General features: G+C 41.3%; 1 protein-coding gene across 2 annotated transcripts in view; it reads right to left on the bottom strand.

The window, feature by feature from the left end:
• The window catches only part of RFX4 (regulatory factor X4), a gene marked incomplete at both ends in the record, with an annotated part of 170671 nt that overhangs the window by 22184 nt on the left and 132371 nt on the right, over window positions 1-16116 (bottom strand). For both annotated transcript variants that reach the window (XM_079714121.1, XM_079714122.1), the window contains 2 exons: window positions 11741-11858; window positions 12268-12362. In XM_079714121.1, the coding sequence (XP_079570247.1) occupies window positions 11741-11858; window positions 12268-12362 (213 nt within the window). The remainder of the gene's footprint in view (window positions 1-11740; window positions 11859-12267; window positions 12363-16116) is intronic.

Genomic DNA, 16116 nt, shown 5'->3' with positions numbered 1-16116 from the left:
ACGTCACACGGTGCTCTGACCCTCTGTCCTGGACCCTCATTCCCTCTCAGTTACGGATCACCTTGAGGTCAGAGGTTGCTCTCCTCTGTCGTCTCCTCACCTAGCCTGGTGTTTAGCATAAGGTAAGTGTCATTAACACTGTGGCAAGTGAGTCTTTTCCTTGCTCGATTTATTAATAGGACATCATCAAAAATGGCACCTATTGAGCCATCTGTCAAAACGCGCCTGAGCTCTCACATTCGCACTGGCGTCATCCTCGTCTGGGCACCCCTCACTTTGTTCAGCATTGCTTGACATAGTGTCTTGCATTTTTCTCTCTTCCACAAGTTTGTCTTATTTCCCCGACTGGACTTAAGGATATTCACGGCAGGGACTTTGCCTTCTAACTCACTGGTGTCTACCAATGTACACAACATAATTCCGGGAGCATAACTGACACTTTAAATTAGCAACAATGGAATTATTTCCTTAAATGATTCTGAGACTTCCGTTTAGCACATGGTTGTTACAAAAGGTATTAAATTGAAAAGATTTGGTATCCTCAAGCAGTATTCTTCATTTTAAATTTAGAGTAGATTACATCATAAAAAGGGATGTGAACAATCATTTTAAAAGGTTTTTCCCATGTGTCAGTCTTTGTGCTCAAAGTATTATATTCTCTAATTTAATATCTACCACCACCTTGTAAGGCAGGTGCTCTTACTCCTGTTTTGCAAAGTCAAGTACTTGTGCAAGATGACACAGTACATTACTTCAAAAACATCTTTTTTAAAAAATATTTATTTATTTATTTGGCTGTTCCGGGTCTTGGTTGCAGCCTGCAGGATCTTCGTTGTGGCATGTGGGATCTTTAGTTGTGGCAGGCAAATTCTTAAGGCATGTGGGATCTTGTTGCCTGACCAGGGATTGAACCCGGGCCCCCTGCATTGGGAGTGCAGTCTTAGCCACTGGACCACCAGGGAAGTCCCCCAAACCATCTTTTCTTGCACATCATGCTGCCACCATGGACAGTGGAAGATCCACATATGGAAGGGGCCTTCATGTATGTTGTCATGAAGACCTCACAGATGCCGGTGTCAGAGAGGCCAAGCCTTCATCTCTAGTCCCATGTTTCCACCTCTCAAAGGGACATCTCCACATGGACATCCTGCTGTCCTATGAAGTGTCCAAAACATCTCACCGACTATTTACAAGCTGCCCTCCTCTTCCTATTTCCCTTGAGTTTGCTTTTTTTAGAAGCCTTATGAGACTCTGGCATTATTTATTATCTTGTGATCCTAGCATCATCATCAACACCACTATTATTGCCATCATCATCATTGTCATCGCACCTCCCATTTATTGAATGCTTACTATGTGCCAAGAACTCTGCTAAGCACTTAACACAGGTCTCATCCTTTCACCAGACTGTGAGATAGGTGGTATTATCTTCTTACACACAAGGAAATGAGTCTCTCCATTGGAATTAAGTAGGGATTGGCCTCAGTTTGCTCTGGCTCCGAAAATCCATTCCCATTTCCCCTACAGATCATCTGGTCCAGTCTCCTCATAGCACAGATGGGAAAAATAAAGGACATGGTCCCCAGAAGGGCCATTTGAGTTGGGCTCTATGCCTTTTCAGGTCTCAGAAATAAGGTGATGAGAGCCAGTTGGGGGCTTTTTGATGACTCCTCTTTGGTGGAATTTATTAATTTTCTCCTTTTTAGTTGTACCTGGCTTCTTTGTGCACACGTGCGCATGCACGCACATACACACACACACACACACACACACACACACACATGTCATTTCAGATAGATTGATTCTTTTGCTCCAGAAATGTTACAGAAGAAAATCCCTGGCTTAACTCTGAGGCCACTGGATGCCCTGCAGGTCACGCACATCTACACCAATACCCCCTCTCTCCAGAGCCTGCCACCACCTATGATCCTTGTGCCCACAGAGCTCCACGCCCACGTCCCCTGTCCTGCACTTTCTTCACATTTTTCCTCCATCTCCAGGGTGCTGTGTCTGGTTTTTGACCCCACTTGGAATTCAGCAAGGTTCAGGGTTTTTTTGAGTCATTGTGAAATGCAGACTTCCAAGACTAAACTTTCCATCTACTTCCCCAAAATGAGTCCTGTGAACCACTGAGGAAGTTACAGCATTGTGGGTAACTGCATGGGTCTGGATCAAACTGCCCAGGTTGAGCTCCAGCTCTGCCACTTAGTAACTGGGACCTTGGATGAGCTGCTCCTTGAAAATGTTAAAAATAAAACCAGCCATTTACTGAGCCCTTGCTCTGTGGCAGCCACTGGGTTAACTGCTGCAGATTTATTATTGCATTTTATCCTCATCACAACCATTTGAGATGAGCGATACCCTCCTTCTGCAAAGGAGGAAACGGAGACTTAGAGGAGTAAAGTAGCTGTCCAATGTCACACAATTATTAAGTGGCAGACATGGGATCTGAATCCAAGACTGTCTGATTCTGAAGTTGTTCTTTAATCGTGCAATATGGCTCTCTAAAAGGGAAACAGTCAAACCTATTTTACAGAAGTACCATAATGAGGAAAAGTATATACTAGATGCTTAATAAATAGTAACTAAGGTCCCTTTTGCTATTAATGTTCTAACACCCTGTGATGTGACTGCTTTGTTCATAGAGTCAAAGGAGTCAAAAGATAGCATCAAATACCTGAAAGGAAAAGGTCTCCAAAATGAAGAAGTATTTGCTGAGATGTGGCTCTAAGTCAATAAGGATAGAAAGAGAGAAAGACACTATGAAACCGAATTAGAATGGAAAACCCTAGATAATAAAAATGGATTTAGTAGTTTTAGCACAGGCAGGCACCTTGGATCATCTCTACAGCACCCGTCTAATAGATAAAGAAACAAGATCTGAGGTGAAGACACTTGCCTAAGTCCACACTGTTAGAAAACATCAGAGCTGGGTTTGGAGGCCAGTACTCCAGGGGAAGTGCTGATTTGGGGTTTCAAGCTCTCTTCCTAATGACTCTGATCAGTTACCCAATTGGTCTGATAGTTTTCAATCATCTTTCAAACAAGGAGAGTTTGTAGAGCTACTTGCTGCTTGCTTATTACTATTGTGCAAAGTGCTCTGAGTACAAAGGAAACTTAAAGCTCAGTCACTGACTCCACAAAAGCTACAGTGTCCTTAGCAAAAATCAATCCTTAAGATTATTAGGTAACAAACAGTTCAGTGCCAGGGTACCCAAAGACTGATGAGAGAGAGAGGGGAAGGAGGCAGGGGAGGGAGAGAGGGAGAGGAAAAGAGAAACATCAAAGACAGACAGGAGAGAGGCAATTAGAGCTAACATTCCTGCTTTATTTCTTCCCTTAGCACTTAACACCATCTGCTATACTATATACTGAAATTATTTATCTTTATCACGTGCCTCCCTACACTAGATTGTAGGCTCCATAAATGCAGGGATTTTTATCTGGTTTTTTTTCCCCACTGTTCTATACCTGGTGTCTAGAACAATGCCAGGCACAGTAGAGGCTCAATGGTTATTTGTTGGATGAATGAATCAAATGAGCAAGCACTGACTACTTACCATATGCTCTGTGCTAAGCCCTTTTAATTTTCCAACAACACTATGAAGGGGTTTTTTTAAATTAATTTATTTTTATTTATTTATATTTTGGCTGCATTGGGTCTTTGTTGCCACGCGCGGGCTTTCTCTAGTTGGGGTGACTGGGGGATACTCTTCGTTGCAGTGCGTGGGCTTCTCACTGCGGTGGCTTCTCTTGTTGTGGAGCACAGGCTCTAGGCACGTGGGCTTCAGTAGTAGTGGCACACAGGCTCAGTAGTTGTGGCTCACGGGCTCTAGAGTGCAGGCTCAGTAGTTGTGGCTTGCGGGCTTAGTTGCTCCGCAGCATATGGGATCTTCCTGAACCAGGGCTCGAACCCATGTCCCCTGCATTGGCAGGCAGATTCTTAACCATTGTGCCACCAGGGAAGTCCCAAGGAGGCATTATTATCTTCAGTTAACACATGGGGGAAATGAAGTCTCAGAGGATTTTAAACCATTTGCCTAAAGTTACAGAGCTATTGAGCATCAGAGCTTGTTATGGAAAAAGGTACTAGGATAGAGACAAAAGGAGATTGTTGTTGTTATATGGTAACATAGTTAATGACATCTTATAGAATCAAAGCATTTCTTTTCTCTTATGAAAAATTTCAAACATATGGAAAAGTATAAAGAATTTTAAGGGAATTCCCTGGTGGTCAGGGGTTAGGACTCTGTGCTTCCAATGCAGGGGTCAGGGGTTTGATCCCTGGTTGGGGAACTAAGATCCCGCGTGCTGCACAGCACGGCCAAAAAAAAAAAAAAAAAAAGAATTTAAAAATGAACACCAGTGTACTCAACACCAAGCTTTATAATATTTTAACATTTTACCATATTTGAATCATATTTTTAAATTGAAGATAAAAATGAACCCCCTGTGCTCCCTTCCTTAATCCTACTTCTCTGCTTCCTGTGTTCACGCCCTGATGTAATCACTGCCTCGAATCTGGTATTTACTGTTTACATGCATTTCTATACTCTTACTACCTATATTTATATATCCATAAAACACATGATATTGTTTTTTTATTTTCAAACTTGATAGAAATGGTACCATACTTTACAGAGTAATCTACAACCTGCACTTGATACTTTGGGTGTTTTTAGATCTATCCACACTGACACATGTAGGTCTTGTTTAATGGCCATTGTGTGACTATACCTCGATTTATTTGTCCATTCTCCTGTCGATGGAATTTAGGTTATTTACATTTTTCACTATTGGAAACTGGCTCTAATGAATATTTTTTGTACCTGTTGCCTAGGTACAAAAAATACCTGGGTCTAGGACCAGAGGTGGAATCACTGGGTCCAAGAGCACCTGCATCTTAAGTCTTGATGAGATAGTGCCAAATTGCTCACCAAGATCTTCTACATCCTTACTGGTAGTGTAGGAAATACAGTATTTGCCATCTGAAGGGTATGAAATGTTATTGTCTTTATAAGTTGCAGTACCCTAATTACTAGAAAGGTCCACCTCTTTTCATATGATATTGCCCATTTGAACTTCCTCTTCTGTGAACTGTCTATTCATATTCTTTGCCCATTTTTCTACTGGGGTATTTGTCTTTTAAAAATGTATTTAGAGGGATTTATCATATATTCTGGATATTAATACTTTGTTCGTTATATGCATTGCAAAATATCTTCCCCCTTTCTGTGGCTTTTTTTTTCTTTTTGGCCACGCCACGCGACTTGTGGGATCTTAGTTCCCTGACCAGGAATCGAACCCAGCCCCTCGGCAGTGAAAGTGTGGAGTCCTAACCACTGGACTGCCAGGATATTCCCTCTGTGGCTTTTATCTTTTAATTTCATCTATGTTGTGCTTATTAAGCAGAAGTTTGAAATCCAAGTGCAGTCAACTTTGCCAATATTTTCCTTATGATTTATCCTTTTTGGTACTTTTTTAAAGAAATAATTTCCTATTCCAAAGTCATAAACTTATCATCCATGTTTTCTTCTAAAAGGTTTTAAGTTTTTTTTTTTTTCATTTAGATGTTTCTTTTCAGAAGGGGAAAATTGTTTCTAGGGAAGGGGTCTAATTTTATTTTATTTATCCTAAAATGCGTGTCCCAGAACCTTTGTCCACTGATTTTTAATGCCATATCTCTGTCACACAGATCATCTGTACAATCCTCTTGTTGAGACAGAAAGGCAAGAATTTGATGAGGCAAAGACAAGTTTCATGTCAGTCTGTCTTGGGCATCTCTGCTGTTTCACTACTCTTTGTCTAGCACTGTTAGATGACCGCATCGTCTTACTCCTTAATAAACCTGAATATCAGGTAAGCAAGTCCCTATACCTGTTCTTCATTACTTTCAAAATGCCTTTACTATTCTCAGCCTTTTGCTTTTCTATATGAATTTTAACATCAGATTTTCAAAATCAAAGGAAGAAAAAGTTAAGAACCAGATGGAAATTCCAATTGATTTATATATTTGAAGGGCATATCCTTTTCCAGATATGAACAGGGTATATTTCAGTAATATTTTTAAATTTTTTTCCTTGAAGGTCTTAAAATAATTTTTGTTAGAATTTTTTTCTGGGCACATTTCTGTTGCTATTGTGAATGGGATATATAGGTATAAATATATAGATACATAGAGATAGATATTTTCTAGTTAATGGTAAGAATGTCAATGATTTTTAAAAAACTGAATTCAGTAACCTGCCTGAATTTTTATTTGTTCTATTAGTTTGTAGATTCTCTTTTTCTTGTCAGCCATCATGACATGTGTATAAATAAAGACAATTTTGTGTTTTCCTTTCCAATTCTTATATTTCATTTCCTTTTCTTATTGCATTGGCTAGGACCTCTAGTATGTATCTATCAGAAACAGCATTAGAAGGCATTTGTGTCTTATTCATGACGGGAATGGGAAAACTTCTAAAGTTTCACCATTTAGTATACTGTTTTCTGCAGATTTTTGAATGCTCTTTAACAAATTAAATAAATTCCCTTCTATTCCTAGTTTGCCAAGAGTTTTTAAAAATTATACTTGAAAGCTGAACTCTATCAAATATTTTTTCCTTTGTATCTACAGAGATGATCATATGATTTTTCTCTTTTAATTTGTTAATGCAGTATGTTAAATAGTAATTTTCTGACTTTGAATCATACTTGAATTCTTGGCATAGGGCTCATTAACCATGATTTAAAAAAAATTTGCCCTGGGTTTGATCTGCTAATATTTTATTTAGAATGTTTTCATCTATATTTATGTGTGGTTGAGTCATAATATTCTTTTCTTCTACAGCTCTTCCAAGATTTTGAAACTGAGATTATATTAGCTTCATAAAATTAACTGTACAGCTTTCCTTCTTTTGTTTTCGTGTTCATTTTCATAAACTAAGGATTTTATGCTTCTTAAAAGTTTAGTAAATGTTGCAATTTATGCCTGATGTTTTTTGAGGGAAGAGAACTTTTCATTTACTGTGGTTATTATTTGATCTTATTTCTAGCATCCTGTTTCATATTTTGAGTTTATGATCCTTTTTCTAAGCTTCTTTTATCTTCTCAATTCTTGCCATTTAAGTTTTCACATTTTTCCATTTTTCTTTGTTAACTTATGATTCTATTCTTTTAGTGATGATCATATATCCAAACATCTATTAAATCCAAACTATAATTTTTTTTCAACAAAGTCTACAGTTATTTAGTATTTCAAGACAAAGAACTTAGCATGCGTTAACTATTCCTTAAAGATTCTCTCCCCACTACCCTGTGTTTTATTGTTTCCTGGAATTTGGTTTTACCTTTTTGAAACACACAAAAATTCGTTTTTAAATTACAACCAAAAGTTAATTAAATTTGCTTATATATTTTAAAATTTCTCTCATCTTAAAACAGGGCTCCCAAATTCTTTGACACTCCTTCCTGGGAAAATTGTGGTGGGGTGTCTATGCACTTCCTTCAATCTTGGTAGGTTTGTGACTGCTTTGATCCACAGAGTAAGGGGGAGTGAAACTTTCACTTCTGAGATTGGGTCATAAAGGCAATGTGGCTCCCCCCCTCGGCACACTCACTCATGGGGCCTAAGCTTCCATGTGAGAGGTTCAACTGTTCAGAGGCCACTGTGTTGTGAAGAAATTGAGCCACATGCAGAGGCCACTTGAACACACTCCAATCGGCAGTCCTAGTGCTCAAGTCATCCCAGCTCAGGCACCAGACACATGAGGGAAAAAGCTTCCAGAGGGTGACAGCCTCCAGCCGTCAATGAACTCCAGCTTTTGAGTCTTCCCCTCTGAGGTCCCAGACATCATAGAACAGCCATCCCCGCTGGACCGTGTCCAAATTCCTGACCCATAGAATCTGTAAGCATGATACTGTTTTAAACCACTACACTTTTGTTAAACAACAACAATAACTAGAATGTTGTTGTTTCTTGTATCCCAGACCTTAGCTATGGTTTTATTTCTCTTCTTATTGAAATCCATCCTTTAATTTTTTTAAGTGAAGTTCTATGGGTGCCATATAGTTCTCTTAGTTTTTGTATAACTGAATATGTCTTTGCTTTGCCCTCACTCCTGAATAATGGTTGACAGTTCTTTTCTCAGCACTTAAAAGATATTATTCCATTGTCTTCTGGCATCTCTTATTACTCATGATAGTCTAATTATTGTTCTTTTCTCTCATAGCTTAAAAATTTTTTACTCTATCAATATGGTTTTAGAAAAACCATCAATGAGAGGTAAACAAATTTGTCTAGCCTTTTTGTGCCATGCATCTGAGCCCAGGATATTTGTCTTAATTGTGGTAATTGAAAAAGCATGGGTTTTGTGGTCATGCACATCTGCTTTTGAAACAGAGCTCTGCCACTTGCCATATTGATTTTGGGCAAGAAAATTCTCCAACTCAGTCAAAAGGTACCTATTATTATCTGCCTTGCAGAGTTGATGTGAGAATTAAATGGTTCTATGTGCTTCCTACACATTTGTTATAAAGAGTAGCATTATCCTGCCTTTGCTTCATGTTCTATCACGGCTTCCTTTTCTGTTATATTGAGGGCAGTAATAGTGGACCTCATAAGTTGTTGTGAGAATTAAATGGGAAAGTGCCTAATGTTATGTCTAGTGTACACTAGGCCCTGAATAAATGTTACTTTGCTTTTCTTATTACTATTCAGCTGAAGAAAGTTAGAAGAGGCCTTGGCAGTGTGGCTCTAGCATGGGATAGATCCCCAGCGGAGCTCAGCTCAGTTTGCTGTGCATCCTGGGCAAGCCCCCTCTCCTCTCTGGGTCTCTGCTTCTTCTCTCGAATACAGGGAAAGCAATACCTGCATCCTGGTGCTTGGAAGGGGCCTGAAGACATTCTGAATGTCAAGATTCTGCAATTTAGCAGGTTCTGGGTAAGAGAGCCAGGCCAGGGCATCTAAACATTGAGAAGCAGTCTGGAGGCTCCATCCGTCATGGCCACTTGGCCTGGGAGTTGATCCCATGTGGCCTCCCCGGCCCTGCCCGAGTGGGTGAGCTTTGATGCTAGGCCAGAAAACAAGTGTGTAAAAAGGTGAAAACCTGGGAGATGATATGTAGCCCTGTCCCCTTAGCCGTCAAACCCAAGGCAGCCTTTCACAGCATTTCATGCTGAAGCACTTCCAGGAACTATTGTTGCCTTCCAGATGTTCCTAACAGTGAAACAGGGGCATCTGGTAAAAACCCACAGTGAAAGGTAAAGGCACCTGCACTGACTTGGGATCCAGGTATCCTACGAACTAAAGTCAGAGCAGTCAACTGAAAATACGATGTTGTTGCTTTTTTAAAATAGAACCTCTAATTTCCTCAGCCCCATTAGGATGAAAAGTTCATTGCCTGCTACCCTACCTTTGCTGACTAATTTTGCTAGGAAGTGCTGCTTGCAGCAGAGAAAGAAAGTCTGGCTACTTTAGTTCACCGCATAGGCTCTTTCAGTGAAAAGGAATTAGGGAGAAAAGAGTGAAAAGGAATTAAGGAGAAGAAAGGAGTCAACTACCTTTGAAAGAGGCTGTTCTGCGAAGAGGTGATAGAGTCCCCCCACGGGATCATTGTGATATTCCACACGATCATTGTGACGGTCAGCCTGCTACTCGGACATACAAACCCCGCACCATTCACAGCTACCAGGATCGTGTGGGAGTTATAAGATATATAGAGCTGGCCCCTGTGGTTGGGGGAGGGGCCAGGGAACAGAGGGCTCTTTTTCCTAATTAGCTGTTTTTATACAGGGAACACATGACCCAAACACAACCACCAACTGTGTCTTTGACATATACAGGCAGAAAGGGGGAGCTGGGCTTTTGTCTGCCGCAAATTCTTTCAACTTGCCTGTCACCCCAAGCTGTAAAACTCAACAATGAGTCGGATGAGCAGGACCATTTCAGATAGTTTGCTAAATGGACTTGGAGACAGGTATTATTTCCATCTGTTCAGGGTTGAAAAATACTGTAAAAGTGAAATTGGGTTAATATCTTTTTTCTTTCCTTTTCTAAAAGATTTGTGACCATGTTTGCCATTTGTCTGAGTTTCCAGTGTATCCTAGAATGTGTGTGGTTCAAAAAGAAATAAACACATTTTAAGGAATAATATTTCTTAGTAATAAATTCAACCTATTCTAATTGTTCTACTGTCCATAACATTGACTGTTAACTTAGTACACACAAATGGATTTCAAAGACTATTACAACATAGACTACTTTCCCTGTCTAATGAAGGGTGTTTGATAATATACAGTCAGTATAAGAATCAGCAAATTGAAGAATAAGATATAAAACAAGGAAAGGGTGCTTGCTTTGTAGATGTATATATACTTATTTGTGTGGTATCGTTCTTCTTTGATTCTGAAGCAATGAAAAAAATCTCGAATATTTTTCACCCATCAGCTTAACTGAAAGCAGTTATGCACAAATGATTTTCCCAGAGCCAGAGGTAACATGTGCTAACACTAACTATGCTGAACTGGAAGTCATCAAAATGCCATGCCTGATGGCACTGCCCAGGTAGCAGTCACCAGAGCATTTCCATATACAGCTCAAAGAGAATTTCCATCTGTAGCCATGGTGCAGGCAGGTTCAGAGAACTTCCCAATGCTGAGATTAAAGAAATCCACAACAAAACGCTTCTCCAATTGGGTAAACACAGTCTTTCACGGACAGAGCTGTTTAGAAAAAATAGTGCCTTCTTTGTTTCACCACATATTCACTGCATTGTATAGCACAACTGGGAAATAGTGACAAGACCATAAAAAGCTAGATGGAAAAGTGTCAAATTAAACCCAGAGCAAAACCCAGAGCTGATTGGCTTAATTGGAGATAATGAGAAGCAAAACCACATCTCTACTTGCAAAGTAAAACAGAGAACCGAAGCAATTACCCAGAAAATTCACCAATAGCCCTTTGCCGAAATGCCTAGAAAACTGAGGCCAAAGTGTTTTGAGATTTCAAATGTCTGGATAATGCCTTAAAGTTCCACCTCACTTTGCTAATGATGACCTGGACTCAATGCGTATGCCATTCTTTCCAGTGAAAAATGGCATTCACCCCAAGTCGGTGATTAGGCTCCTGCCCGCAGTGACTACTGTAAGCACCTCCGGTCAGAGATTTCAAGTCCCGTTACACTGGAAAACAGGAGACAAGGACTTGGGGTACGGATGTCTCCTGGAGGTGGTGAAAACCCAAGGGGTCAGCAAAACAAAAGGGAAAATGAATGCAAAAGTCCTTTACTGGGGATCACACTGGGGCACGTTATCAAAGAAAACTTTACCCACCACTGGCCTGTCAATCAAGCCATTTGCAAATTTTGGACTCAGAGGCTTCTTCATGTGCCCAGTCTTGGCAAATCCACACTATGAAATCTGGCAAAATAGACCGGTGGAAGCAGCCATGACTGGGGACTTCCAGAAAAAGGGGAGCACAGTCACTGCTATTTACTCCTCTTTAAACTCAAATAATGTTATCTGTGTGCAAGCCTCTCATTTTCAGATATGTATACTTCTCCTTTAGCATGCAGTGCCATCTTTCTCCCTGAAAGTCCTACCAATATCGTGTCCCCCCAGAACAGAGAATGTTTCCGGGTGACATCCTTGTGGTCTCAGAGACAGCAAGACCACGCCTGACTCTGGAGAGATGGACTTGGTACATCTTGGAGCCCAGAGAAGATGTGTTTGGATGTGGGGAGGGCTGGGGTGGCCTTACCGAAGCTGGGGGCACTGTGCAAGGTCATGTCCCGGATCACCCTTGTGCCAAAACAGGACCACATCAAGAGGAACTGCTGGGCCACCTTCTTCAGGGACCCTTGCTTCTTGGCAGCCACCTACAAGACAGTGAACGGCTGTATGAGTGGTTAATTTGACCTTCATTTATTACTGTCTCTTATTAAAATGACAGGAAGGCTTCGGGTCTCTAAGTTCAATGTTATAGACTTTTTATTTTTAACAGCAAAAATACACTTTAAGAAATGAAATCTTATGTCGAGACTCAACACGTACAACCGCTAAGAGAGACGCTGACCTGGTTGAACCAGGGGAGGGAGACTCAAGAGTCCTGCCTCGTGACGTACCCCTCCCCCCTGCCTGAGGGAGGCCCAGGCCTCTCCTTGTATCCCTAGGGCTCCAAGGCTGCCGAGGAAACACTCAGCTAGCTCACTGTGGGACCCAGGAGCCATCAAGGCGAGTGATGGGCTGCCATACCCGGGCCTGCACCTTCCGCTTCAGCTTACCAACCTTCACAACACACCGGTCCACCATGGTGTCCAGCCACTCGATGTAGGACTCAATGGGAGACTGCTCCTCCAGGAGATGGTCGAACTCCTGATACACTGTCAAACAGAGGAGACCCCACACACCATGCAGTTGTGTTTAAACACACACAGGTGTTAAAAGAGCAAAGGAATACAACTGAATAAAATAAAAAACTCCAAAGTCCTAGCAGGGCATTCAAGGATTTAGAGAATACACCCCAACTTACCTTTCCAGGCTCACCTTCCATGCCTGTGTACACTTTAAGCCCTGGCCACCCCGGGTTACTTGCCATTCCTGCTTTTCTCAGGCAGTTCCCTCTGCTTAGACTGTTTAGTCTGTCATGAAACAGCTGAAATGATCCTCCGATGAAATCCTATTTACCCTCCCATGCCCCTTGCCGGCAGAACTGATCACTCTCCCTCTGTACTTTCACAGCACTTTACTATTTGCATTCTACCTTCACTATATCACTAAGAACACTGTTATAGTCAGGGGTGTGCATGGGTGTGTCCCCCTGATACTTCTTTGCCTGATAGCTTTATTAGCTGGCACATTACCTATGATATAGCTCTTATTCAGTACGCACTTGCTTGCATTACAGGGGAGATGCACTGCTGCCCTCTTGCTCTCTGCCCCGTGGTAAGGCACATTTGACCATTCAAATGTTTCTGAACCACAACCATATTGGACAAGCAGCCTAACCAGCCTCTCAGTGCTTGACATGTAGCAGATGCTTAATAAACATTTGTGTAAAGGAAACAATCACTGTGCCCTCAAGTTTCCATATTGGTCAAAGGAGGATCATCATATCACTTTACAACCTGTCTTCAGGTACAGGTCAAATAATTGACTATAGAAGGACTCTGTAATCAGTGAAGCACTGCAGAAAGTAGAAGCATTGCTGTGGTAGCCTCCAATCCAAAACATCTCTTCTTATTACATTTCTTTGTGTTTTTGTATGTGAAGCTCAGTAAATCAAACCACAATTCAGGATTCACATGTTCCTACAGTTTTCATTTGTCTGAGCAGCTTTTGTTGTCCCATTTTCCAGGACTGGCCAATCTGCTCTATTTTACTTAATTGATAACTGCTGCAAGAGGTCAGCTTCCAGGACCCGAAAACATATACTTTAGAATGAGAAAGGACTTTAAAAAACCCATTTAGTTGATCTGTCTCATTTTATAGGTGAGGAAGCTATGTCTTAGAGATCAGATGACCCCCTCAGAGTCAGAGGGTGAGTTGGTGGCAGAGCAGGAACTGGAACCCAGTCTCTGACTTTCTCTCTGGTGTTCCTTCACTCTTCACGGCACTGTCTGTGCGTCTGAGCCACTGTGCTTCAATCCGTGATGATAATGATCGAGGTGGCAATGAAAGTGCTAACTGCCAACATTTACTGAGTGCTTGCCGCATATGCCAGGCACTCTCCTAAAATGTTTTCTACGGACACACTCTGACCTTAGGCTACCCCTAGAATGTGAATGTCATGAGGCCAGGACCTAGAACAGTGCCTAGTACATAGTAGTTGCTCAAATGTTTGTTGAAAGGATGAACGGCCCACGGAGGTAGGTACTATTATTACCCCCCTACCCAGCCTTTTGACAAATGAGGCAAAAGAAGCACACAGAGATGAGTGACTTTCACAGCTAGTTAATGGCAGAGGCAAGTTTCAAACACAGCCTGACTCAAGTGCTTGCCTCCCAACCTCTTCTCTACACTAGCTCTACGCTGTGTACCATGTATGTGGCACACACTGTCCCATTTAATCCTTTTGCATTATCCACATTTTAAAGATTTGGAAGCCAAGGTCACAGTGCACCAGAGCCAGGTTTGTTTTTTTTTATTTAATTTTTTTTCTGCTTTATAACAAATTTAATCAGTTATACATATACATATGTTCCCATATCCCCTCCCTTTTGCGTCTCCCTCCCACCCTCCCTATCCCACCCCTCCAGGCGGTCACAAAGCACCGAGCTGATCTCCCTGTGCTATGCGGCTGCTTCCCACAATCTATCTACCTTACGCTTTGTACTGTATATATGTCCATGTCTCTCTTTCGCTTTGTCACAGCTTACCCTTCCCCCTCCCCATATCCTCAAGTCCATTCTCTAGTAGGTCTGCGTCTTTATTCCTGTCTTACCCCTATGTTCTTCATGACATCTTTTTTCCTTAAATTCCATATATATGTGTCAGCATACAGTATTTGTCTTTCTCTTTCTGACTTACTTCACTCTGTATGACAGACTCTAGGTCCACCCACCTCATTACAAATAGCTCAATTTCATTTCTTTTCATGGCTGAGTAATATTCCATTGTATATATGTGCCACATCTTCTTTATCCATTCATCCGATGATGGACACTTAGGTTGTTTCCATCTCCGGGCTATTGTAAATAGGGCTGCTATGAACATTTTGGTACATGACTCTGTTTCAATTATGGTTTTCTCAGGGTATATGCCCAGTAGTGGGATTGCTGGGTCATATGGTAGTTCTATTTGTAGTTTTTTAAGGAACCTCCATACCGTTCTCCATAGTGGCTGTACCAATTCACATTCCCACAAGCAGTGCAACAGTGTTCCCTTTTTTCCACACCCTCTCCAGCATTTATTGTTTCTAGATTTTTTGATGATGGCCATTCTGACTGGTGTGAGATGATATCTCATTGTAGTTTTGATTTGCATTTCTCTAATGATTAATGATGTTGAGCATCCTTTCATGTGTTTGTTGGCAGTCTGTATATCTTCTGTGGAAAAATGTCTATTTAGGTCTTCTGCCCATTTTTGGATTGGGTTGTTTGTTTTTTTGTTATTGAGCTGCATGAACTGCTTATAAATTTTGGAGATTAATCCTTTGTCAGTTGCTTCATTTGCAAATATTTTCTCCCATTCTGAGGGTTGTCTTTTCATCTTGTTTATGGCTTCCTGTGCTGTGCAAAAGCTTTTAAGTTTCATTAGGTCCCATGTGTTTATTTTTGTCTTTATTTCCATTTCTCTAGGAGGTGGGTCAAAAAGGATCTCGCTGTGATTTATGTCATAGAGTGTTCTGCCTATGTTTTCCTCTAAGAGTTTGATAGTGACTGGCCTTACATTTAGGTCTTTAATCCATTTTGAGCTTATTTTTGTGTATGGTGTTAGGGAGTGATCTGATCTCATACTTTTTTTTTTTTTTTTTTTTTTTTTTGCGGTAGGCGGGCCTCTCACTGTTGTGGCCTCTCCCCTTGCGGAGCACAGGCTCCGGAGCACAGGCTCAGCGGCCATGGCTCACGGGCCCAGCCGCTCCGCGGCATGTGGGATCCTCCCAGACCGGGGCACGAACCCGCGTCCCCTGCATCGGCAGGCGGACTCTCAACCACTGCGCCACCAGGGAAGCCCTGATCTCATACTTTTATATGTCCCTGTCCAGTCTTCCCAGCACCACTTATTGAAGAGACTGTCCTTTCTCCACTGTACATTCCTGCCTCCTTTATCAAAGATAAGGTGACCATATGTGCGTGGGTTTATCTCTGAGCTTTCTATCCTGTTCCATTGATCTATCTTTCTGTTTTTGTGCCAGTACCATACTGTCTTGATTACTGTAGCTTTGTAGTATAGTCCGAAGTCAGGGAGCCTGATTCCTCCAGCTCCATTTTTCGTTCTCAAGATTGCTGTGGCTATTCGGGGTCTTTTGTGTTTCCATACAAATTGTGAAATTTTTTGTTCTAGTTCTGTGAAAAATGCCAGTGTTAGTTTGATAGGGATTGCATTGAATCTGTAGGTTGCTTTGGGTAGTAGAGTCATTTTCACAATGTTGATTCTTCCAATCCAAGAACATGGTACATCTCTCCATCTATTTCT

This window comes from Hyperoodon ampullatus (genome assembly GCF_949752795.1).
Source record: "Hyperoodon ampullatus genome assembly, chromosome: 11".
Lineage (NCBI taxonomy): Eukaryota > Metazoa > Chordata > Mammalia > Artiodactyla > Ziphiidae > Hyperoodon > Hyperoodon ampullatus.
The sequence above is the reverse complement of the archived record's forward strand: the minus strand, read 5'-3'. Positions and strand labels throughout refer to the sequence as shown.